Source organism: Crocuta crocuta, unplaced genomic scaffold (genome assembly GCF_008692635.1).
Source record: "Crocuta crocuta isolate KB4526 unplaced genomic scaffold, BGI_CrCroc_1.0 scaffold35, whole genome shotgun sequence".
NCBI lineage: Eukaryota > Metazoa > Chordata > Mammalia > Carnivora > Hyaenidae > Crocuta > Crocuta crocuta.
Genome location: NW_027530625.1, coordinates 2,762,485 through 2,787,548, shown reverse-complemented (window position 1 = coordinate 2,787,548; position 25,064 = coordinate 2,762,485). Strand labels below are relative to the sequence as shown.

The window sequence follows — 25,064 nt, the reverse complement described above, 5'->3', positions numbered from 1 at the left end:
TTACTTAGCCTGCCATAGGAAGGTGTCTGGGTTATATTTTCAGCTTCTTTTTCCCAACAGCCTGTCACAGTACCTGGCACATAGTATGTTCTTAATAAATTTTGCCAGATGACTTCACACAGGCTACATTTTCAAAATTGATCCTCTCTCTCTCTCTTACCTAAAACTCTTAAGCCCTGTATGGTGGTTTTTTTCTATATCCTTTTTTGTTTGTAATTGTCACATTTGCTATTTTGTTTCTGGATTGTAAAAGTAGTATGTGCTCATCATAGAGAATGCTGAAAAATATAAAGCAGATAATTAAAATCACTCACAATCCCATGTCCCAGAGAACCTGTTTACTTTTTTGTGTATTGATGTAGTAGATATTTAAATATAATAGGCATCTTTTCCTTGGGCTAATGGTTCTGTTGGATGGAAGGGTACTTTTTTTTTTTTTTAATCTAAGAAGCCTTTGCCAACCCCTTTTAGTCTGGGTTGCTTCTGAGCTCTCACAACAGCCTGTCCTTCCCCCTCTTAAAGCTTTTATCACATAGTACAGTGTAGACTGTAAGTTTGACGAGGGTCTGTCTGCATTGAGTCTCACTTGATTTTGTCTTCAGAGCCCAACATGGTGTCAGTGGGTATTGATTGCATGTATGAGTGACTGAGAGGATGGTCCTAGCCCAGTTTTCCCTATGTCTTCTTTGTGCTCTAATTATGCCTCCATTTCTCCAATTCCATATTGTGGAACAGATTAAATTGCCATGCAGTGAAACTGTATGATATGATCCTTGTTTATTGCTAGTTGCTGTTTAATAGTTAGATGTTAGGTCTTTGGGATATTGCTTGCCTTGATGTGTGATGAATACTCTTAATCCTTTGGTCACCTTATTTTTTTTATAAGTTAATTACTTTCTATTATGTTGATGGATTGTTTTATGTTTTAGATGATTCCCTCTAAATATTGCAACACGGGGACTATTAGGTAGAGATAACTGCCACCACCTTGAGTTTTTTCAGAAGAGGCTCCTTATTAAAAAATACATAATTTCAGGGTTTGCACAAGGCACTTTTTTCCATCATCAGTGCCTCAAGATGGAATTAGAAGATTAAAAAGATAAAGTGCTTCATTCATTTAATAAGTATCTACCATATTTATTCTCATAGTTTTCCCCACATTCGCTATTTCACCATGAACTAAAGAGGATAAAGGGATTCATAGGAGCACCGTGTCACTATCTGCCCTGCAGTCCACAGCCAGCGGCCAAGTTCTCTGGAGCCTCAGTCCTCTAACACTTCTCCTTGGGCAGCTTCTCAGATTCACTGCTTTTGTAGGAGACTGCTTCAGCCCGCACTTTCCGTGTGTTTGTGAGAAGGGCAGAGTGGGGAGGATTGTGGGGGGGTGGGTTTCAGGTCTTGGGGAGTAGAGATTGATTACATTTAGCACTTTAGAGAAAGAAGTCATTGGTGTTTAAAGTAGAGGCTTTGGAGTCAGACAGGAGTCAGACAGACAAGAGAAGTCACAGTGTGAGTTCTGTTCTACCTTGGGTGTGGAAGCTTGAACAGATGGCTCCTAAACCTTAGTTTTCTTGTCTGTCCTATTAGGGTAGTGATAGAATTCTACCTCTTAGACAGAATTAAATGGGATGATTTAGGCAAACATTTACCAGAGCTTATTTAACAGTTAGCTCTATATAAATGCTAGCCCTTGGAATAATAATATGTATTATTATTAGGACTCCTTCACAGTATCCATCTTTGTTCTCATGTGATTGTGTAATAGGTCTGAGTAATATAAATGAGGCTGATCTAAAAACTTAGGCTCTTTCTGACACATTGCATTTCTAAAGCACTTTACAGTTTGTGAAACACATTCACACTTCTCATCCTCATAGCGCTTCAGCTCCAGCTCTTCATGAGGAGGAGGAACAATAAACCAGACTAGGCTGTGGGTATGAAAAGGAGGTTGAGAAGAGAAATACGAAGACAATAAGCCCACTCCAGAAAGATTGCCGTTGTTTTCATTGTAACCTTTTGACTGCCTCACAAGGTCAAAACATTTGCTCTTGAGAGACAACTTAGCTAGTCATTGGAATTACTATTTCGCAGCTGAAAACATGTCTGGGTGTGTGTGTGCGTGCGTGCGTGTGTGTGTGTGTGTGTGTGTGTGTGTGTGTGTATGAATGAGAGAGAATCAGAGAGAGAGAAAGAACATTATTATAAGAGAAATACTTTTTTATTACTTGCTTTATGACAGAGGCAAGACTAAAAAAATCAATGGGTCCAATGTTAGATTCTGAGTTAGAAGTGAAATTTCTCTAAAAGTTTTTAAAACTGATTTTATGTATTTCCCTACATAAAAGCTCCTATCTTTTTTATTTTTTTCACCCTAGAATTGTAGTGTTAAAGATGGAAACACTCGATTGCTCAAGTACTTCCATCTCTATCCACTACCAGGAAACAGACCCATAGAGGAGGGGCAAGATAGATGCATGGAGGAAACTAACATTTATTGTGTTACTGCCATGTTGTCCTGGTAGGCATCGGAATCATCTATGCATTCATTCTGTAGTTCACCAGAGTTTTTTGGAGAGTTGTCTGTTCACCCGCACAGTGCTAGCCATTGTGTATAGAGCAGGAAACAAAGCAGACATGATTGTGGCTGCTCTCATGGAAGGAAGGTCAGAGGCTAGTGAGGAAGGCATACACTGAAGGTGTCCGTACACAAATATATAATATCAAATTGTTAAGTGCTGTGAAGGAAGTGAACAGGATATGTGTATGTGTGAGAGAAGAACTATGAAGGGGACTTATAATAATAGTAATAATCCTTAAAGGAGTCTTCTGATAGATATGTCCTGTCCTTATCATCATTTTAACTTACGAGGAGATGGAAGAACAGAGAGATTATGTAACCTCCCCAAAGCCACACTTTAGAAGAATCATAGATCATGAGAAAGAGCCTTCTAGATATAGTGAATAGCACTTGCTGTGGCCTTGAAAATGAGAGAAACAGGTATACACACACATCCACACACAGCACATCTTGAAGGCCAGTATAGCTGAACTATGATAATCAGGCAGGGGAGCAATAGTAGAGATGTTGGAGTGGTAGGCAGGGGTCAGGTCATACAGTGCTTTGTTGGATACCATAGGAAATTTGGATTTTATCCAAAGTATATGGGAACCATTCATTGAAGGAATTTTAGCAGAAGTGAAATATCAAATTTGAGTTAAAAAAAAAAAATCTAGTATGTATGTCAAGAACAAATTGAAGTAGGCAAGAGTGCATGAGGTCAGGAATGCATTAGCACAGTCCAGGGGAAACCTCATGGTGTTATGGTAGCAGTGGAGATGGAGAATTTTTTGAAATACATATTCTTCAATTTTTAAAATTGAGTTACAACTCATTACATAGAAATTACTATTTTAATGGTTTATAAAGTGTATAATTTTGTGATTTTCGGTATATTTGCAATGTTGTCACCTGGCTTCTTTCTCTTAGAAATGTTATGCCTGGCTTCTTTCTCTTAGAAAAATATTTTCAAGCTTCATCCAAGTGGTAGCATGTGACAGTACTTCATTTCATTTCATGGCTGAGTAATATTCCATTGTGTACATTTCATTTATCCATTCATCAGTTGGTGGACATCTAGATTGTTTTCTTTTTTTTTTTAAGATTATTATTTGTATTTTGAGAGAGAGAGAGAGAAAGCACAAGCAGAGCAGGGGCAGAGACGAGGAGAGAAAGAATCGCGACCAGGCACTCTTCTGTGCCGTCAGAGTAGAGCCCAACGTGGGGCTGGAATCCACGAAGCACGAGATCATGACCCGAGCCGAGATCGAGAGTTGGGCGCTTAACTGACTGAGCCACCCAGGCACCTCTCCATCTTTTTTAATGCTTATGTATTTATTTTGAGAGAGAGAGAGTGGAGGAGGGGCAGAGAGAAAAGGAGAGAGAGAATCTCAAGCAGACTCCATGCTGTCAGTGCAGTGCCTGACCTGGGGATCAGTTTCATGAACCATGACATCATGACCAGAGCTGAAATCAAGAGTTTGATGCTTAACCATCTAAGCCATCTAGGCACCCCTGTTTCCATTCTTTGGCTGTTATCGGTAATGCTGCTATGTACACTTATGTATATGTTTTTATGTGATCATAGGTTTTCAGTTCTTTTATAAGTACACTTAGGAATGAAATTGCTGAGTCATATGGTAACTTTATGTTAAGTTTTGAGAAACTGACAAACTATTTTTCCACAATGGCTACATCATTTTACAGCTCTGCCAGCAATATATGAGGATTCCAACTTCTTCATATCCTTGCTATCTTTTCTAGTTCTTGCTATTAAAAAAAAAAAAGTATAACCATCCTAGGGTGAAGTGGTGATTTTGATTTGCATTTCCTTAATGAATAATGAAGTTGAACACTTTTTCATGTGCTTATTGACCATTTGCATATTTTCTTTGGAGAAATGTCTATTTAAATTATTTACCATTTTAAAGATCAGATGGCTTGTCTTTTTAATTGCTTAGTTTTGTCAGGCATATGATTTGCAAATATTTTCTCCCATTCTGTGGGTTGTCTTTTCACTTTCTTGAGAGTGTCCTTTGAGGCACAAAAGCTTTTTTTTTTTTTTTCCTAATGTTTTATTTACTTCTAGGAGAGAGAGAGACAGCATCAGCAGGGGAGGGTCAGAGACAGAGGGAGTCACAGACTCTGAAACAGGCTCCAGGCTCTGAGCTGGCAGTCAGCACAGAGCCCGACGTGGGTCTTGAACCCACGAACTGCGAGATCATGACCTAAGCGAAAGTCAGACGCTTAACCAACTAAGCCACCTAGGCGCCCCGAGGCACAAAAGCTTTTATTTTTTGTAAAGTCCTGTTTATGTCACTTGTTGCTTTTGGTGTCATATTAGAGAAATCATTACCTAATCCAAGGACATGAAGAATTTCCACCTATGTTTCTTTCTAAAAGTTTTATAGGTTTAGTCTTAAATTTAAGTCTTTGATCCATTTTGAGTTAATATTTGTATATGGTGTGACATAGAGGCCTAAATTCATTCTTTTTTAAAAATATTTTTGTTTCTTATTTTAGAGAGAGTACAAGCAAGGGAGAGGGGCAGAGGAAGAGGAAGAAAGAATCTCAAGCAGGCTCTAGGCACAGTGCAGAGCCCTACATGGGACTCGATCCCATGACCCTGGGATCATGACCTGAATCAAAATCAAGTCAGATGTTCAACCAACTGAGCCACCCAGGCGTTTCTAAGTTCATTCTTTTGTATGTGGCTATCTAGTTGCTCCATTTGCTGAAAAGACTTTTTTCTCTTTTTGAAATATATTTTGGAGTAGTCACTACAACTTATAAGGGAGGAGAAGGCAGGAGGAATAAAGAAGAATCAAGATTACTGATATAAGCAGCTGTGTTAGTGGTGATAGTATTTACTAAAATGAGTGAGAGTGTTGTTATTTGGGGTGAGACAGAGTAAGGGATAGTGAGAAGTTCAGATCTGAATTTAAGTTTAACTTGTCTGTGATACTTTTCTGCCTATTGTATAGACAGCTTGCTGTCTGGGACTGTGCGATCACTTAGGGAAGAAATACACAGAAAGACAGACACAAGAGAGCCCAATCTAGAGGTCAGGGAATGCTGACAAATAGACTCCTGAGGCGAAGGAATCTGCAAAGGAGACAGAATCAGAGACCAGAGAGGATTGAAAAAAATCCACGAGTATAGGTCATGGAAGTGAAGAGGGGAGAAATTGATCATGTAGGAGAAGGTGTAAAAGTCAGTGAAGGAGTAAAATCCTTGTGAAAATGAGAGCCAAAGGGACACAGAACATAAGTAGAGAGCTTGCCCTTTAATGAAATGAGTGACACTCTGGTGTAGGGACTGTGTTGTTAAATCCAGGTAAGTTTGTGAATTTATTGTTAGGAAGTTGAGTTCCTTTATGAAAGCTCTTATTTTCTTCATGAAGATTAAGAATATTTCTCTCTGTTGGAAGTACATAAGCGAAGGATAGGAGCTGAGGTCAAGACAGGCTCACGAAAAGTAGGAAGGGAGAAGGAAAAGTATGTAGTGGTGGTCTTGGCATGAGGTGCAGGTTGGATCAGGAGATGTAATAGGCTTGCTATACAATATTGAATGTATGTTTGGGATTTATCATCATGAGCTTAAAGTCAAATCAGTCTGTGCAGTTATATGGTTTTTCTCCAGCACTGTTTAGCTGGGGAATGCAGAGGGTTGGGGTTCACCAATTGTTGGCATTCTGCCAGTTGAGTCCCGTGCAGGAAGAGTGTCAAAACTGTATTTGCAAAGGAATGCGTACAGCAGTTGATCAAGTAATCTGGAGGGTGGTATGGGGAAATAAGGGTGACATCATTTACAGTGGTGGATCAGTAGGTTGTAGGTTGAAGAATTTGGGGGACTAAAGTGAGATGAAAGTATATTAAAGTTATTCAGTGTATAGACCTTCTAATTTGAGATTTTGGAGTTGGTACAGATCTCTGGTGTACTCCTGGCAATGTGTGATCAAAGGTGGAGTAGATGAAAAGGCAAGGGATGACATAGTCTAAGGATCGAGACACTTGGATGTTACATGGATTGTTCCTTTAAATGGAATTGCCAAGAATGATGACAGGTGTTGGGGTGGGAATCAAGACTCTTCAGTGAGGGAGGAGCATTACCAAAGGTTGGTGGGTAACAGAAACAAAAAAGCAGGGAGAGAGGATAGTGTAGTCAGAGGGCTTGGGTCTCCAAGGAACAGGGGTTTTTGCCAGAAAGGAGAAATAATAGTTAGGGACTAGTGGGGATAAGAATGCCATACTCAGCCTCGCGGATTTGGGGGTTAAAAAAGAAAAATGCAGAACAGTTTTCTGGACGGCAGAGGAAGCAAGTGTCCTTAATGACCAGCACATTTCAATTAAGACTAAGAAGTGAAGGAAGTTTTTTTGCCTTTTTGTTTTTTTAAAGAAGTGGTGTATGGAGGTTTGCTGATTAGTGTAGGAATTCCATAGGGGAGTGGAAGTTTCAGGAGAGAGAGAGTGTGTTGGAGGGATTGAGGATATATAGAATAGTGTGGGTATAGTAGTTAGGACAGTAATGGAAGACCAGCGACCCTTGAGCCTCAGTGCAGATGACTGAAATAAATAGGAGTATGCATAAAGGAATAAGGCCCTTCACCCCCACCCCATCTCTGAGAAGGCAGGCCCTTGGTGTCCGGGCTGCAGGCCTAAATGATTCCTCACAGAGTAGGCAGCTTCCCATGCCACTTATCCCAAAATCTCAAGGAGTGACGTGGTAGTTTTCAGGGAGAGCAGCTGAGGTCAGGGTCTAATGGTGATTTGTCCAGGGCCACAGTGAGTAAGTAGCAAAGCACATCTCCTGACAACCAAATATCAGGTCTGCTCACGACTCGTAATTTGTTTATTTTGGTTTTAGTGCTCATTTACCGTACTGTTAGCAGAGCTGGGTCTCTTAGACCATTAGAAAATGAAAATTCAAGGGGGAAAAAAACCCTAAGAAGTAGACAGTGTTTCTACTCTGGAACCATTTCAGGCTCTCAGGCAGGTCTGAGCCAAAAGGATAAGAAATGGCTGTGCTGCACACAGGCTCTGACGACCAGTCATTGCGACCCAGTAGAGTCTGCGTGACCGTGACTGTGTGCTTTACTCTCATACGTGCATTCTGTCCACAGGGTCATGTCGGCACAACAGCAACCAAGAAGATCGACGTCTACCTCCCCCTGCACTCGAGCCAGGACAGACTTCTGCCAATGACTGTGGTGACAATGGCCAGCGCCAGGGTGCAGGACCTGATCGGGCTCATCTGCTGGCAGTACACAAGTGAAGGACGGGAACCGAAGCTCAAGTAATCCTTCCTCTTTTTGGCTGCTCTAGTTTCTGCCTGTCTCCGGGCCATCCGTGCTGCATTCTGGGCCCAGTCAGGCTTTCTAGGCATTGGCCTGGGAGCCAGACATCCACACGGATCCAGGTCAGGCTGCTCACCAGATCTTGGGCCTGTGTATCCCAGGCTTATCTCAGAGAATCTGTGTACCGAGTAGACTAATGAGTTTGTGAATCCAGACATGAGGCACTGTATCTTAGTGGTTTTCAAACCCTTTTATGACACTTGCTGATAAAAGTTGCATGGGAGGCAGTAGGAGGGGACTAATATTGTTGAACCCTTACCATGATTTGGGCAGTAGTGCTGACCTCTCATTTAATTCTCCCACCTCTTATTCTGCAGAGCAGGAAACTCTGAGTCAGAGAATTGATATTTGCTAAAGGTCACACCAATGGGACATGGCAGAGTCCAGATTTGACTCGCGGTCTGTTGGATGCTAAGGTTTTTGCATTATTTCCTTTAGGTCTGAATGACGGTTTTCCTTGTTGTTAGTGGCACAGTTTTCTGTCAGTCACTAAGCTCTATTCATGATTAAACAATTATATTAAAAATGTAATGCTTCAAAGTAGAGTGTCTGCCTGCATATCATATAAAGTCCCTGCAAGTCTTATCTGGCAGCCACCCTCTTCTGTAGTAGGGTTTACAGTACAGCAAAATGTAGTGGGTGCCTCCATGGATTCTCATGGAGACTTTCTCTTCTCTTAGAATGGTTCAGTCTGTATTTTTTCTTCTTGAGGTACATTACATTTGCACTTAAAATTATTTTTTCAAGTTCTCATTGACATTACCCTCCACTTTGCCTGAATACATTGTGAATATAAAGATAATCTTTACTGCTCCTTTGACAATAGAAAGCCTTTTCAAGCACCTAGGCTCAGAAAAAGGGTTGAGTCAGCAGCTCTGCCCAAGGCTGAGCTATAGTGTTACCCCTTTTTCAGCATGAAGTGGAAACAAGAAAACAGGGAAAGGAGTCAAAGTGCTGGTGACTTTAAGTATGTTGTCTGGCTTAATCAAGAGATTGCTTAGTGCAGGCACTGAGACCAAGAGACACAAAGGACTGCCCAGGGTCACACAACTAGTGAAAAAGAGAGTTGGGATTGAATTGTGATATACATGTTACAGATGAGGAAACTAAAACTTAGATAGCCTAAGTAACTTTTCCTAAGTCACACAGTAAGTGGTAGAACTGGTATTAAACCCTAGGGATCCCTGGGTGCAGAGCGCTGGCTCTTCACTATTACATTATACCCGCTCTTACTATGTATGGGTGATATTAAAACATTCCTTGAGTTCCTACTGACTGCAGGCACAGTGCTAGGTCTTGACATCCAGAAAAAAAAGCAGGTCATGCCATCAGGGAGCTTACTATCTAAGGTAGATAGGCAGTAGTAGTAAAGTATAGTAGCATGTAAAATCAGGTTCTGTGAGGATGTCTGATCCCATATTTGGGGATGGGAATGGAGTCATGAAGAGCCACCTTGATTATACATCTAAGCTGAAACTTGAAGGAGTAGGGAAAGTGATACAGAGGGGTTGAGGAGGGTATTCTAAAATAGAAGGAAAAGCATGGACTTCTGTTATGCTGGTCCTTCACATTCAGGCTTTAAATTCTGCATTCTGTTCCAAATACATAGCAATGATAAATGAAATATGTTAGTGACATACCTGTACTTGAATAACAAGATCGACATCCCGGTAGGCTAAAAATGGAACCAGGTATGGAAACGGGCAGTGTGTGTAGGAAGTTAATTCTTCTAGGGTGGTACTTTCCAAAGAACATGTTGTGAACATTTACCAATGAAATATTGATTATTTTCAGGCTTTGGGGTAGCTAAGCAGGGCCTGGGGTGGTCACAGCCCCCAGCTGTCATTTCTGGGTGGGGAAGAGTCTCATCCATCTACCCGTGTACCATACACACACTATTATTTTCTTTTTCTTTCTTTCTTTTTTTTTTTTTTAATATTTTTATTTATTTCTAGGAGAGAGAGACAGACAGACAGCGTGAGCAGAGGAGGGTCAGAGAGAGAGGGAGATACAGACTCCAAAATAGGCTCCAGGCTCTGAGCTGGCAGTCAGCACAGAGCCCATCGCGGGGCTCGAACCCACGAACCGCGAGATCATGACCTAAGCGAAAACTGACTAAGCCACCCAGGCGCCCCATACTATTATTTTCAAAGTATGCCATGATGTCAGAAAAGAGTGGGAAACACTGCTTGAGGGTATAGAGACCAAAGGAACTTTGTGCGTGGATAGGGATCAGAGGAAGTCTCACTGTTGGAAACTAGGAGCTGGGGTGGGACTGTCCTACATATGAAAAGAAACTGAACAAAGCTAACTGGCTCTGTGACTTCTGGAGTGGTAGGGAAATAAAGATAGCAGTGTGACTGGGACTTGGCCATGCAGGACATGACTGGGTTTATGATCTCCCTGGTGTTTCCAAGGGAGAGGAACCCTGAGCTGACGATATAAGACCTGTTTGTATGGTGGAGGCCTCTGCTTGATGGGGATGGAGGATGGTGCAATAACTGTAAAAGCAGGGAGGCAAGGAGAAGAAGGGAGGGAGAGAGGGGAAGAAACTGTTCCTATTCAAGAAGAGCTAGCAAATTAAAATTCTTAACCAAACGAGTATAGCTAGTACTAAGAAAGATAATAATCAGGAGATAAATTCACTCCCAACAGAAAATACAGTAAAATAATCTGAAAATTGACTTCAAATAAATATGTTTAAAGTCATCAAAGAGGGGCGCCTGGGCGGCTCAGTCGGTTAAGCGTCCGACTTTGGCTTAGGTCATCTCACGATTCCTGGGTTCGAGCCCCGTATTGGGCTTTGTGCTGACAGCCAGCTCAGAGCCTGGAGCCTGTTTCAGATTCTGTACCTCCCTCTCTCTCTGACCCTCTCGTGCTCACACTGTCTTTCGCTGTCTCTCAGAAATAAATAAAACATTAAAAAAATAATAATAATAAAGTCATCAAAGAGATGAAGGAATAACATCCATGGTAAATTTCTTGGAAATGGTGAAAAGCAGATGAGAATTAACTAATTAAATAGAAGAGAACCAGTTAAAGGCACTGGAAACATAAAATGCTGTTATTAATGTAACAACAAAAAAAGTATACGGGATAAACTCTAGACTGGGCACACTTAAGAGGGACTAAGGTGAGAGATACTACCAGTGATTTCAACCTAGGATGTAACACTAACACAAAGAGATAAAGAGATATAGAGAATGAAATATGAGTAAGTTAAGAGACATGGAGCAAAGTGGAGAGCCTCTCACTTGTGAGGCAGAAGATGGAGGGAATCGCAAGAAACACTATTTGAAGAGATAATGCCAGAGTATTTCCCAGAATTGGAGGCAGATGCAAACTAGTCTTCATATTAAAAGCACATACAAATGAAATGGATGAATTTTTATAACAAATTATGCTAGAGCAATGGGGCATCCATAAACCAAAAAACCTAAGCCTCATATACCTTGTATAAGATTGATTCAAAAATGAATTGAGACTGAAATGTAAAACTTTAAACTTTTAGGAGAAAGCAGCAGAAAATCTTTGGGACCAAGAATTAAATGAAGAGTTCTTGTATATGATACTGAAAGCAGGATCCATAATAGAAAACAGATTAAAAACAAACAAAAGAACTTTGCCTTTACAAAAGATCCTTACTTTCTTTTTTTTTTAAATTTTTAAAATGTTTTTGTTTATTTCTGAGAGAGAGAGAGAGAGAGAGGCAGCGTGAACAGGGGAGGGGTCAGAGAGAGAGGGAGACAAAGAGGGAGACAAATCTGAAGCAGGCTCCAGGCTCTGATCTGGCAGCACAGAAACTGATGCAGGGCTTGAACCCACAAACCGTGAGATCATGACCTGAGCCGAAGTTGGACACTTAACTGACTGAGCCACCCAGGCGCCCCAAAAGATTCTTACTTTCTTTCCACTCCAGAAGCTGTCAGACAGCCATTCTGCCTTTTCCTTTCCCATGGGGCTAGTTTCAGCTTTACCTGGTCAAGAGAGACGAAGAGTGGGGGTGAGGTGAGGAGATGGGCCTGTTGCAAAGAGTCAAAACAGTAGAATTTAAGGCAGAAACATATCAATAGGGATATTTTTGTCAACTACATAATGAAAAAAGGAATGGCCCACTGAGATAATATAATGCTTCTGACTGCATATATACCTAGAAACATAGTTGCAAAATATTTTAAGGGAATTGTAAAGTGGCATTGAGTGATCCAGAGTAAAAATGTGAAATTTTGGTGCATTCCTACCAAAAACTGATAAAGAGATGAAAAGTAAGTGAGGATGAAGGAAGATTCAAACAATTTAATTAGCAATTCCAAACCCCTGAAATAGAGATTATCTCTTGTACTAGTTTGTAAGCCTGTGAAATTGAATAAATCTTACGAATATTTATATTCCTGAGGTATCTAGCATGTTCACATTTTTTAATAGTTACACTGAATCTGAATAAACCATTGATCTTTTGAAACATTTTACAATTCTTATGTGACAGTGGATTTCTCAGTTTTGTTTGGTATAAGACAATCTATAAAATAAGTCCCTGGGATCTCTTTCTATCAGGCAGTACAGTGCAAGGTATTTTCTTTATAGCCTATTTGTACTTAAGTGTTAGAATAGATCCTTATATGATCTTTTCCAGTGGGTTAGCCCTGTGAAGAGCTAGCTGTTCATTCACAGGGGGCCAAATTACTGGATGCACGGTTTCAGTCTGGTTGTTAAGAAAACGATTTATTTAGAAATACTGTTCTCCTGTCTCTGTGCCTTGAAAACTGCCAGTGGTAGTAGGCTTTGGCCCCAGAGAAGGAATGGAGGATTTGGCTAGAATTTTTGGCTTTCTTTACTTATACCTGTTAACACTTGAGCAAGATGGAATGTGGTACTTTAGCCAATTTCCTGTTTATTTTCATACCCTGATTTTAGGGAAAAACTTTGTAAGAAATGAACTAAAATCTTTTCAGTCTCTAGGTAGTTGAATTTTTAAATTTAGACTTTGTTGTGTAGATTCATGTTTATTCAGTTTTTATCAGAAAATGTGGCCTATAAAATTTCTGCTTAGAATTTTATTTATTTATGGGCACTTACTCTCCAATGAACTTTTATAAATATTTTGTAGATTCTGGAAACATATTCTTTGTAGGTTATAGAATTTAGTGTATTCTTATTAAAATTATATCTTTAATTACTATTACATTCTTATATTTTTGACTGGTTGGTCTATGGATGATTAGGAGAAATGAATTAATGTTTCCATTTTCTGGTTTGTTTCTGTCAGTTTCTCCTATGATTTCAACAGTTTCCACTTTATATATTGCAGCGCACAAATATGTTTCTGCATTTCATATCTTTATTGTGAGTTGTACTTTTTTTTCAATATAAAACAGCCCTCGTTGTTTTGTGAATTGTGTCCTGCTTTTTTCTTTGCTTCAGTAATAGGAGCTTTTCCACTCCCTGTTCTTCTCATTTGTCTAATCTTTATTCTGCCTATTACCTTTGCCTTTTTGTTTTAGATATGTTGACTAGTTTTGTGAGGTTTTTCTTTTTTAAACCTGCCTAAATCACTGTCTTTTAATTTTTTTAAGATTTTATTTTTAAGTGATTTCCACACCCAACATGGGGCTTGAACTCACAACCCGGAGATCAAGAGTCAGTGACTGAGCCAGCCAGGGGTCCCTAAATCACTGTCTTTTTATAGGGAAGTTTCTCTTACTAACATTTATCTTCACTACCGATGTATTAGTTTCATGTTATTCAGCTTGTTTTAAGCTTGGCTTTTATTTATTTATTTATTTTTTTTTTTTACAAATAGTTTATTGTCAAATTAGTTTCCACATAACACTCAGTGCTCATCCCCACAAGTGTCCTCCTCCATGCCCATCCCCCCTCCCCCCACATCCATCAGTCCTCAGTTTTTGTCAGCATTCAAGAGTCTCTCATGGTTTGCCTCTCTCCCTTTCCCCCACCATTTCCGCCCTTCTTCTCCCCCTTGTTCCTCCGTCAAGTTCCTCCTAATCCTCCTATACGTGCAAACATATGATATTTGTCCTTCTCTGCCTGACTTATTTCGCTCAGCATAACACCCTCAAGGTCCATCCATGTTGCTACACATGGCCAGATTTCATTGTTTCTCATTGCCATGTAGTATTCCATGGTATAGATAAACCACATCTTCTTGATCCATTCATCTGTTGATGGACACTTAGGCTCTTTCCATGTTTTAGCTATTGTGGAGAGTGCTGCTATGAACATTGGGGTACATGTGCTCCTATGCATCAGCATTTCTGTATCCCTTGGGTAAATTCCTAGCAGTGCTATTGCTGGGTCATAGGGGAGTTCTATTGTTAGTTTCCTGAGGAACCTCCACACTGTTTTCCAGAGGGGCTGTACCAGTTTACATTCCCACCAACAGTGTAGGAGGGTGCCCGTTTCTCCACATCCTTGCCATAAGCTTGGCTTTTAATGCCTGCTTTGTTGTTTTCTGTTTTCATTTATTTAAAATTCTAAAATCAGTTACAGCTAAGATTTTTAAAACATTTTATTTATTTATTTATTTATAAATGTTTGTTTATTTTTGAGAGAGACAGAGACAGAGCACAAGTTGGGGAGGGGCACAGAGAAAGAGAGACACAGAATCCAAAGCAGGCTCCAGGCTCTGAGCTGTCAGCACAAAGCCTGACGTGGGGCCTGAACCCACGGACCATGAAGTCATTACCTGAGCTGAAGTCGGACACTTAATTTACTGAGCTACCCAGGTGCCCCAAAACAGTTTTTAAATAGGCTTTATTTTTTAGAGTGGTTTTAGGTTTACAGAAAAACTGTGCATAAGTTTAGAGTTGCCACACATCTCTTTCCTGACACTTGTTTTTCCCTGTTATTAACACCTTGCATTAGTGGAGTACAATTGTTGAACCAATATTGATACATTATTATTAACTAAAGTCAATACTTTACATATTAGGGTTCACTCTTTGTATCGTACAATTCTTTTTTTTTTTTTTAATGTTTATTTAATTGTCATCCCCACAACCAGTGTGGGGCTCGAATGCACAACCCTGAGATCACGAGTCTCCTGCTCTTCTGACTGACTGAGCCAGCCAGGTGCCCCATTAGAGCCAGCCAGACTCTGATGATTGCATCATAGCTAATTGTTTCACTGCCCTAAAAATTGCCCCGTGCTCCCTTTTCATTCCTTTCTGTTTATGTTTGGCAACCACTTTTTGTTGTGTCTACCGTTTTGCATTTTCCAGAATGTCAGATGGTTGGAATCCTACTATATGTAGCCTTTTCAGATTGTTATCTTTCCCTTAGCAATATGTATTTAGGGTTCCTTCCTGTCTTTTCATGGCTTGACTGTTCATTTCTCTATATTGCTGAATAATATTCCATGGCATGAATGTACCACAGTTTGTTTTTCCATTCACCTGTTGAAAGACAGCTTGGTTGCTTCTAATCTTTATAGTAAATGTGTTGTAAACATTTATAGCAGGTTTTCATATGGACATAAGTTTTCAATTCATTTTACAAATACCTAAGAGTGCAGTTGCTGGATTGTATGATAAGCCTTTGTTTATTAGCTTTCTGTGGAACTGCCCAAATGTCTTCCAAAGTGGTTATACCATTTGACATTTCCATCATCAATGCATAAGGGTTCCTTTGCTACAAATCCTTTCCAGCATTTGGTTTTGTAAATGTTTTAGATTATAGCTATTTTACTACGTGTGCAGTGATATCCCATTTTTGTTTTAATTTGCAATTCCCTAAGAAAGTGATCTTGAGCATTTTTTCATATGCTTATTTGACATCTATCTGTATTCTTTGGTGAACTGTCCAGTTCTTTGGCCAGTTTTTTTATCGGGTGGTTTTCTTACTGATTTTTAAGAGTTCTTTGTGTATTTATCAGATATGTGTTTTGTAGGGATTTTTTTTCCCAGTCTATGGCTTATCTTTTTATTTTCCTATCAGCATCACCTCGAACTTACCAGTTTTTTCTTTGATAAATTGTGTTTTGGTGTCGTACTTAAAAACTCATCACCAAACCCAGGGTTCCCTAGATTTTGCTGTATGTTCTAGAAGTTTTATGTAATTTTTTGCTTTACATTTAAGTCTGCGATCCATTTTGAGTCAATTTTTGTCAAAGGTGTAAGGTCTGTGTCTAGATTTAGGGTTTTTTTTTGCATGTGAATGCCCACTTGAAAAGATTATCCATTCTCCATTCCTTTTGCTGCTTTGCTCAAAACCTTTTCTCCTTTGTCAAATATCAGTTGACTATATACATGTAGATCTATTTTTGACATAATAAATTTTTTAAAACATTCCTTTTTAATTTATATTTCATCGGATTCAAAAATAAAATGGTATCTTTTGAGTAACACCCATTCGTGAAAGAGAAAAAAAATTCAGTGAGGTTTTATCCTCTCAAGAACTTGAGGTGGGAGGTATATACCTGCTCTTCACACAGGACCACATTTACTCTACTTCATAGGTAATTTAAAGGATTTCTTAAGGGTAATTTTGACTAGTCCCAGTTTTGTGCAGAGACTGTAGTCATATGTTATGACTCTTTTGTACACTAGAATGGCTATTCTTTGCCTTCTTCTGTTCAGTTGTCCCTTTAACATTCAACATATTTCACTGGTCTCTTATTTACTGTTGCTCTTTATCAGCTACTGACAGGTGAGCTACTAAAAGCCTGAAGAGTTTTGCTGTAGTCCAGAAGCTGGAGTAGTATACTTTTAAGATTATTGCCGTTGCTCAGTGAGTGGAAGTTTCTGGCAATAGAGCAGTGCTGTCCAAAAGAAATATAATGCAATCACCTCACACCTGTTAGAATGGCTATCATCAAAAAGACAAGATATAACAAGTGTTGGCGAGGATGTGGAGAAAAGAAAACTCTTGTGCACTGTTGCTAAGAATGTAAAGAGGTGCAGCCACAATGGAAAGCAATATGTAGGATCCTCAAAAAATTAAAAATAGAACTACCATGTGATGTAGCAATACCCCTTCTGGGTACATATCCAAAAGAAATGAAAACAGGATCTTGAAGTGATATTTACACTCCCCTCATGTTCACAGCAACACTATTCACAATAGTTGAGCTATGGAAGCAACCTGAGTGTCTGTCTATGGATGAAAAGATAAAGAAGATAAAGAAATCCTGCCACCTGCAACAACATGGATTGACCTTGTGAGCATTATGCTAAGAGTGATACGTCAGAGAGAAACAAATACTGCATGATGTCACATATATATGGACTCTAAAACTGAACTCACAGAAACAGAGATTAGAATGGTGCTTACCACAGACTGGGGGATGGGGGAAATGGGGAGATCCGAGGCAAAAACCACAAACTTCTAGTTAGAAAATGAATAAGCTTTGGGGATGCCTGGGGGCTCAGTTGGTTAAGTGTCTGACATTGGCTCAGATCACGATCTCACACTTAGTGAGTTCGAGCCCCATATTAGACTCTGTACTGACAGCTCAAGCCTGGAGCCTGCTTTGGATTCTGTGTTTCCCTCTCTCTCTGCCCCTCCCCAGCTCATGCTCTGTCTCTCTCTCTCTGTCTCTCTCAATAAATAAATAAATAAACCTAAAAAACAAAAATTTTAAAAGAAAAAAAAGAAAATTAATAGAGATGTAGTGTACAGCATTGCAAATATAGTTAACCAGACTATTTTATATACTTGAAAGTTGCTAAAAGAGCAGACCTTTAGTATTCTTACCACAAAAAAAGAAATGTGATGTGTTGGAGGTGTTAGCTAAAGCTACTTGGTGGTAATGGTTTCATAATACCTAAGTGTATCAAATACACATATGTTACAAAATGATTACCAGGAATATACACAGTGTTTTATTTCAATTATATCTCAGTAAAGCTGGAAAATAATACATAAGGCAAGCTGCAGATGTGAGCCATACTTAGAATTTGAAATTTTCTAATAACCACACTTTTTAAAGTTTCCAAAAGATGGGTGAAATTTAGTACCCTAATAATTATTATAATTTAAATAATTTTTATAATTTTCATGGGTTATATTTTCTTTAACCCACTGTATCTCAAATATTATTATTTTAGGTAATGTTTACATGTTGATAAAATTAAGGAGATTTTTAATGTTCTTTTTTGCCATAAGTTTTAAAAATTCAGTGTTTATTTGCTATATAAACACCTATCAATTCAGACTAGCTGTATTTTAAGTGCTTACTAGCTGCGTGTTGGAGAGTTCAGCTCAAGAGTACACCATCACGTGGTATAGCCATACAGTGGAGTTCACTGTCGGTTCACTTCCTTCTGACATAACCTCAGCTTCTCAGAACCCTTGTAGGTTTATTTCATTCATTGTCCTACTTCAATAATTTTTCATAGAGACTTTCTAAAATGTGTTAATATTTTTCCCTGCCTTCTTAATCAGAGTATAACATAGTGGTTAAGGGTGTGGGATCCAAAGCCACAGTCTGTGTTTGTATTCTGGCCTTAACACTTATCATCAGCATGGTTGTGGATGAATTAGTTCAGTCTTATGTACTCTAGTTATCTCGTGTGTAAAATGAGGATAGAAGCTTCATAACAGAGTAGTTATGAAAATAAAATGAGAAAATACATGGCAAGTGCTCAGGAAATGTTTATTTCTGTTGCCATTAAATACTGTAACTACAGCCAGCTACTACTATAACCAATACTGGTAGTAGTTCAGCAACAGTAGTATAATTTAGCTCTCTCTTAACGATTCAGAGAATTGCACTCTGCTATGATACACTGGTGCCCTGGTGGGCTTATTGTAAGTATATAAGAATTTTTGACCTTACATTATGTTTTCTGACAACTTTGCAGTTCGAATTCTTTCTGTTTCCCCATTTTTGACCACTTCTGTCTGCTCTCTTCCCATTTGTAGGCCTCTGCTTCTAATTTACCTTCCTTAGAGTCATCATTGAGAACCGCTTACCTAGATAATACAGCCTAAGAGGCCCTTCCCATTCTGACCCTCAGCTGTGCTCTCGTGCATCCTACAGATCACATTTTTTAACTGGCAGCTTCTTGACACTGATACCTGCTTTTGCTTTTGCTCCTTCTTTAATCAGAAATGCCTTTCTCACTCTTCTCCTCTTGATATCCAGCTTAATCTTGAAGCCTTCAGTTCTTTGTTATTCCTTCATTCAGCAAATATTTATGGAGTTCCAGGCCTTAGGTATTGACGATAAAATGGAGAACGAGAGAAATGTGATTGCTGCACTCAAAAAATGTACAGTTTGATGGGGAAGAGGAAATTATCAAGTGTAAGAGCACTTTGTAACTGCCTCATTTCACTTATCATTTGTATCCATTCATGCATTCAGTAAATATTTATTCAGTGTTTATTATATACCATGAATTTTTCTGGGTATATACAATGGTGAGTAGAGCCAGACATGGTCTCTCTTTCATGAATTCCATAATCTAGTGAGAGAAATGGGTAAATAATTCAAATAGTTTAATCAAATAATTAAGCCAAATAATGTTTGCATAAAAACTGAGTTGAGTAATCTGAAGAAAAGGAATGCCATTTATCAGAGCCTGGCCTTGGGAGTCAGGGAGAAATTCCCTGAGAAAATGATACCAGAGGTATTTGGCAGGGGGAGGTTCCTGGCAGGTGGAACTGCATGGCAGTGACACTGTGGCAGGAAGAAGCATGTAGTAGTCAGGGGAGTAATGAAGGCCAGCGTGTCTGGAGCACAAAGTAGGGAAGAGAAAGTAGAATGGGATGAGACTGAAAGATGGGCAGGGTCACAGTGGAGATTGAGGGAAGAGGACAAATTCTGGAAGTATTTGAGAGGTAAAATTCACAGGACTTAGGGATGAGTTGGATATGAGAAGTATGGGAGAGGAAAAGTACCAAAGATGACTCCCTAGATTTCTGACTTGCACAACTTGATGTATTTTGCTGGTCACTGAGATGGGGGCATTGGGTATTATTTGGTTTTTGATGTGTGAAGGGGAGTGGGGGAGCAGCATGAGTTTTATCTTTTATTTGAGATGACTTTGCTATATCTAAGAGAAGTTTTCAGATAGTTGTTTATACTTGCATGTTTGGAGTTTAGAGAAGAACTAGAAATGTGAACTTAAAAGTCATATGCATAGAGATATTAATTGAAGTCTCCAACATGCATGAGTGAACAGAGAGAAGGGACTAAGACTGGACACTGAAAACCTATGTAGATGGTGGTGCCGAAACGGGGTGTCCTAGAGAAGAAATAGAGGTGAAGAAAGAGTTTGGTTTTGAATGTAATGAAGGCTGAGATGACTTGAGAGATGTCCGTGTGGTGAAGAAGTGTTGTAAGCAGTAGGATAGCTGGAAGTTTAGAGACTGGACATTGTCTATTTTGTTGTTTTGTTTCCCTCAGTCCCTAACACAATTCTTAGCAAATAGCAAATACTCAATAAGTAATTTGTGGAATGGATGAGAGAACACAGAAACATTCAGATTCAGAGATGTAGACTAAAGTTATCTACCCTTGCCATTGCCAGGGAAGAACCCCTTCTCCCCATGTCTGCTTAGACAAGCTTCTGACTGTATACAGACCCTTATTCATCAAAAATCACTGAGTTAGATGGTCTCAATCTGGTGAAATATTTAAGTGACAAATGAAGGTTTGGGGATACTGTTTACAAACACTTTCTTCATTGAGCTGCACAGACATATTGCTCATTGTCAACATTTCCCAAAAGCCAAAGTCCTCATACTTACCAGGTAATGAATGGGTAGATACGAACACATTGGAATGCCTGCTTTGTGTCATGCCCCAGGCTAAGCATTTTACATATATTATCTTCTTCCTTACAATACCTCTGTAACTCTTAGATAATGATAGAGAAGCAGAGAAACAGGAACTTAAGTTAATGCCCAAGATCATATATCTAGTAAGTGGCAGAGTCAGGATTTGAACCAGATTTTACTCCATTTCTCTTGCTTTTAACTACCGTGTTATACAAAGAAATGAATTTCTTTTCCTAATGATAGCACCCAGAGACATAGCCATTTGAAATTTTCATCCATCCATCCATCCATCCATCCATTCATCCATCCTTTTATTCTTGCAGTCATTCATTCAGCAAGCATTTAGATATTGTCTACACCATCCCAGGTACTCTACTAGGCATTAGGGATATAATCAGTCATAAAATAAAGTTTATGGCCTCAAGATTTAGACTAGTTTGTGAGACAGAAACCAAATTACATAATTTTAGCTCCATTGTCATTGAGACTTGGTATAATAGACACAGTAGAATGCTGTGAGGACATAGAAAAGGGCTTTTCTAATTCTGCTGGAAGTTGGAGGGGCGCCTGGGTGGCTCAGTCGGTTAAGCGTCCAACTTCAGCTCAGGTCATGATCTCACAGTTCGTGAGTTCGAGCCCCGTGTCGGGCTCTGCTGACAGCTAGTTCAGAGCCTAGAGCCCGTTTCAGATTCTGTATCTCCCTCTCTCTCTGACCCTCCCCTTTCTCTCTCTCTCTCTCAGAAATAAATAAAAAACATTAAAATTTTTAAGAAAAAGAAAAAAATTCTGCTGGAAGTTGGAGGCTTGGGTTGACTAGGGATGAGGGAAATGTTAGGGAAGTCTTCCCAGTAGAATGGATACTTGAGCTAAATCTCAAAAGATGACTGGATAGACTAGGAATAGGGAGCCCCTGGGCAGAGAGACCTGCATGAATAGTAACTTGATTAGGATACTGCAAGCAGCTGGTGTGAATGAAGCTTAAGATGTGTGTTCTGAAATGACAGGAGATTGGGTTGAAAGCAGGGTAAATTATAATGGAAGCCTTCATGGAAGCCAGGTACTATTAATGGGCTCTTTTGTTTTTATTTTAAAGGTTGCAAAAGGTTTTAAACAGGGAAGTGACAGTATCATACTGTGTTTCAGAAACATCCCACTGGATCTTTTCAGGCTCAGTTTGTAATAGAATGAATGAGTTTCTCAAACTTAGAATTTTGTTAAGTGAATTTGTTTTAAAAATGTCCAGTTCAGAACAGTATGAAAAGAGGACTTCCCAGAAATGCCAGAATGATAGAATTAGCAAACAAGGATGTTAAAATAGCTATTACAAACATGCTGCATATGTTCAAGATTATGGAGGGAAACATGAACATGATGAGGAAAGAAGCAGAAAATGTTTTAAAAATCCAGATGGAACTTCTAGAGATGAAAAGTACAGTATCTGAAATGAAAACTATACGGTGTGAGTTTAAGAGCAGATTAGACACTGCAAAAGGAAAAATCAATGAACTTGAAGATATAGCAATATGATCTATCCAAAAAGGAGCTCAGACAGAACACTATGAAGATCTTGCTTCCCTTTGGAAATTAGTGGGCATTTTTTCCTTAGTACTTCTTTGCTACAAAATTTAGACTTAACTATTCTGTGTGAGGTGGCTGTGTCTTGACAAACATTAAAATGTTATTTATCAATTTTTACTTTACATATATGGGGTTTTTGTTTTGGAAAAGCAGAAATCTTGACAGTCTTAAAAGTCTTTTCTCTGACATCAAAGAGATGAACTTCTGAGCTGCAGTCCTCAAGGCCTTTCTTTCTCTGATAATGTCTGATAAACTCTTTATATTGATTCTGTTATCAAAATAAATAGCAAGGCCCAAGTAATAAGAGTTCTGGACATTGCAGAATCAAGTGCTCCTTTTATTTTTAATCGAAAAAAAAAATAACAAAAGCATTTATTTATCTGGCCATCATACTTAAGAACATTTTGCATGTATTGAAGATAAAAGTGAATTTTTATGAGTATGGAAATCGAACATGTCAGATCACATCTGGGAGATCTCTAGGATGCTTCCTGGAATGCTCCTGAATTTTCATATACAAATTAAATACAATCTATATATGGATTACAGGCCTCTGTCTCTTCATAAAAGCCAAACTGGCCTTTGAACATGAAATGAATATTGGTCAACAATTAAATGAAATAAATTTTTCTAATGCAAATTTTGTTAGCCTTATTTGTTGAAGCATGAATAAGTAAAATTTAATTGTACTCATTAACGCTTTGGAGATTTAGATATGTTTATTTATACATACATTTACTTGTATAAATATAAAATCTCCAAAGCGTTAATGAGTACATTTAATGAGAGAGAGAGAGAGAGAGAGAGAAAATGTGTGAGAGGGAGAGAGAGATCTCCCTCTGTCCATCCTCCAGAAGGATCTCCTTTTGGCAACAGGTTTCATTTTGCAACCATTCACTCTTCTAATTTCCAATCTTCTCACAAACAACGTTGTCCCTGGAAGGACCTGCTTTTTCCGTGCTAACCCAGTTCTAAAATTAAGCCTCTTTCTGTGGATCCTATTATCCTGTACTTATTTTTATTAGTCTTTTTTTTTTTTTACCCCCAGGGGCAACTTTTTTTCTAAATTTATTTTTAGTTCCAGTATAATTAACATACAATGTTATATTAACCCAAAGAAAACAAAAACATTAATTTGAAAAGATATATGCACACCTATGTTTTTATTGCAACATTATTTGCCATTACCAAGACACAAAGCAACCCTACTTTCCTTCAATAGATGAATGGACAAAGAAGATTAAAGTGATATATACATGTATATACACACATATATAAAACTGGAAAATTACTCAGCCATAAAAAAAGAATGAATTCTTGCCACTTGCAACAACATGGATGGGTCTAGAGGATATAACTAAGTGAAATAAGTCAGAGAAAGACAAATACCATATGATCTCACTCATACGTGGGATTTAAGAAAGCAAATGAAAAAGACTAAAAGACAAAAAAAACCCTCTTAAATATAGAGAACAAACTGTTGGTTGTTTATTAGTCTTTTGTCATTACTCAGTCTCTGATAGTGACTCAGAAACAGGACTCTGTGTTCTCTGTCTCATGCTATCCACCATGCTTCTGTTAGTTAATTCTGCTTTTTTGTAATCAAGCTCAAGAGTGGTAGAAGAAATTTTGACAAAATGAGAATCCTTTTTCCTGCCAGGCACTGTACAATTAATTAAGTCACTTAATCCTCATAAGACCCTTATGCAGCAGGTATGTACGGTTATTTTCTCACAGTCCCAGGACCTGATAGAGAAAATTACCACTTAGGAATCAGGGGATGTGGGTGAGGCAGGAGATGCGGAATCTCTAGGACAGATGGGATGAGCGATTTCCCAACTTTTGTGCTGTTCTGTATTTCTAAATTGTGTCATGTTTCTAATCATGCATTATTACCCTTATCAAAAAATAAGTTCACTATTTTTATAAGGAAAGGAAGATGGAAGTTAGACTTAGTCATTATGGGACATCTGGAAGGTACAGAAAAAAAAGTGTTCATTGCTTAATTGTAAACATAACCTTTGTAAACTTTTTGGTAGCTTCAAGTCTTTTAGTGTCCATATAATTAAACATTTTTACATAGTTGTAATAATTTCTCAGTGTTTTTCTCCATAAAAAAAGTGAGGTGCCAATACTCATAATTTGATGAACTATAAAAATACCTCTTTCATCCTCACCTCTTCCTGGGAATACTCCTTTTGTCTTAGATTGCAGTCTCTGACACGTGTTCATTGCCTAGAAAGCCCCATTTGGTTAACAGATATCAGTGTGACAAGCAAGAAAAAGAAAAAGAAAAGCTTATTACTTCTCCTCTTCTCATTAGTACAAACATCAGTAATAATATCTTTATGGTTTTTTCATGGGTAGAGTGATTCAGTCTATACATTGATATATTCATTCATTCAACAAATATTTCTTAAGGGCCTTCTAAGTGCCAGCCATCTTACTCTTCAGGAAGGATGCAGAGACAATAGAAGGATCCCTGCTTTTTAGGAGAACATAGAATGATAAATAAGAAAAAGATGTGGTAACTATGTGCAGAAGTATTGATCAAGTTCTGAACGACCACAGAGGAGAATCGCTTGGATTCTGCTAGAGATCAAATGATTCTCCTAGAGAAGTCAAGGAAAGCTTTTTATAGATAAGAAAATGGAGGAGCTCAGAAAGATTTGGTCACATGGCTGCTTAGTGGTTGAGTTAGCATTAAAAGCAGATCTGACTGCAAAACCATTATTTATTCTATTACTAGGTCATAAGGAGGGGGCATCCCTGTTTTCATTGTTTTATCAGTTCCAGATGTCTGTATTTGGGTGATTCTTGAGTCATGGACCA

General features: G+C 38.6%; 1 protein-coding gene across 8 annotated transcripts in view; it reads left to right on the top strand.

Moving 5' to 3' along the window:
- MAPKAP1 (MAPK associated protein 1) overlaps window positions 1-25,064 on the top strand; it is a 238,696-nt gene that overhangs the window by 100,215 nt on the left and 113,417 nt on the right. For all 8 annotated transcript variants that reach the window (XM_077768234.1, XM_077768238.1, XM_077768233.1 and 5 more), the window contains one exon: window positions 7,680-7,852. In XM_077768234.1, the coding sequence (XP_077624360.1) occupies window positions 7,680-7,852 (173 nt within the window). The remainder of the gene's footprint in view (window positions 1-7,679; window positions 7,853-25,064) is intronic.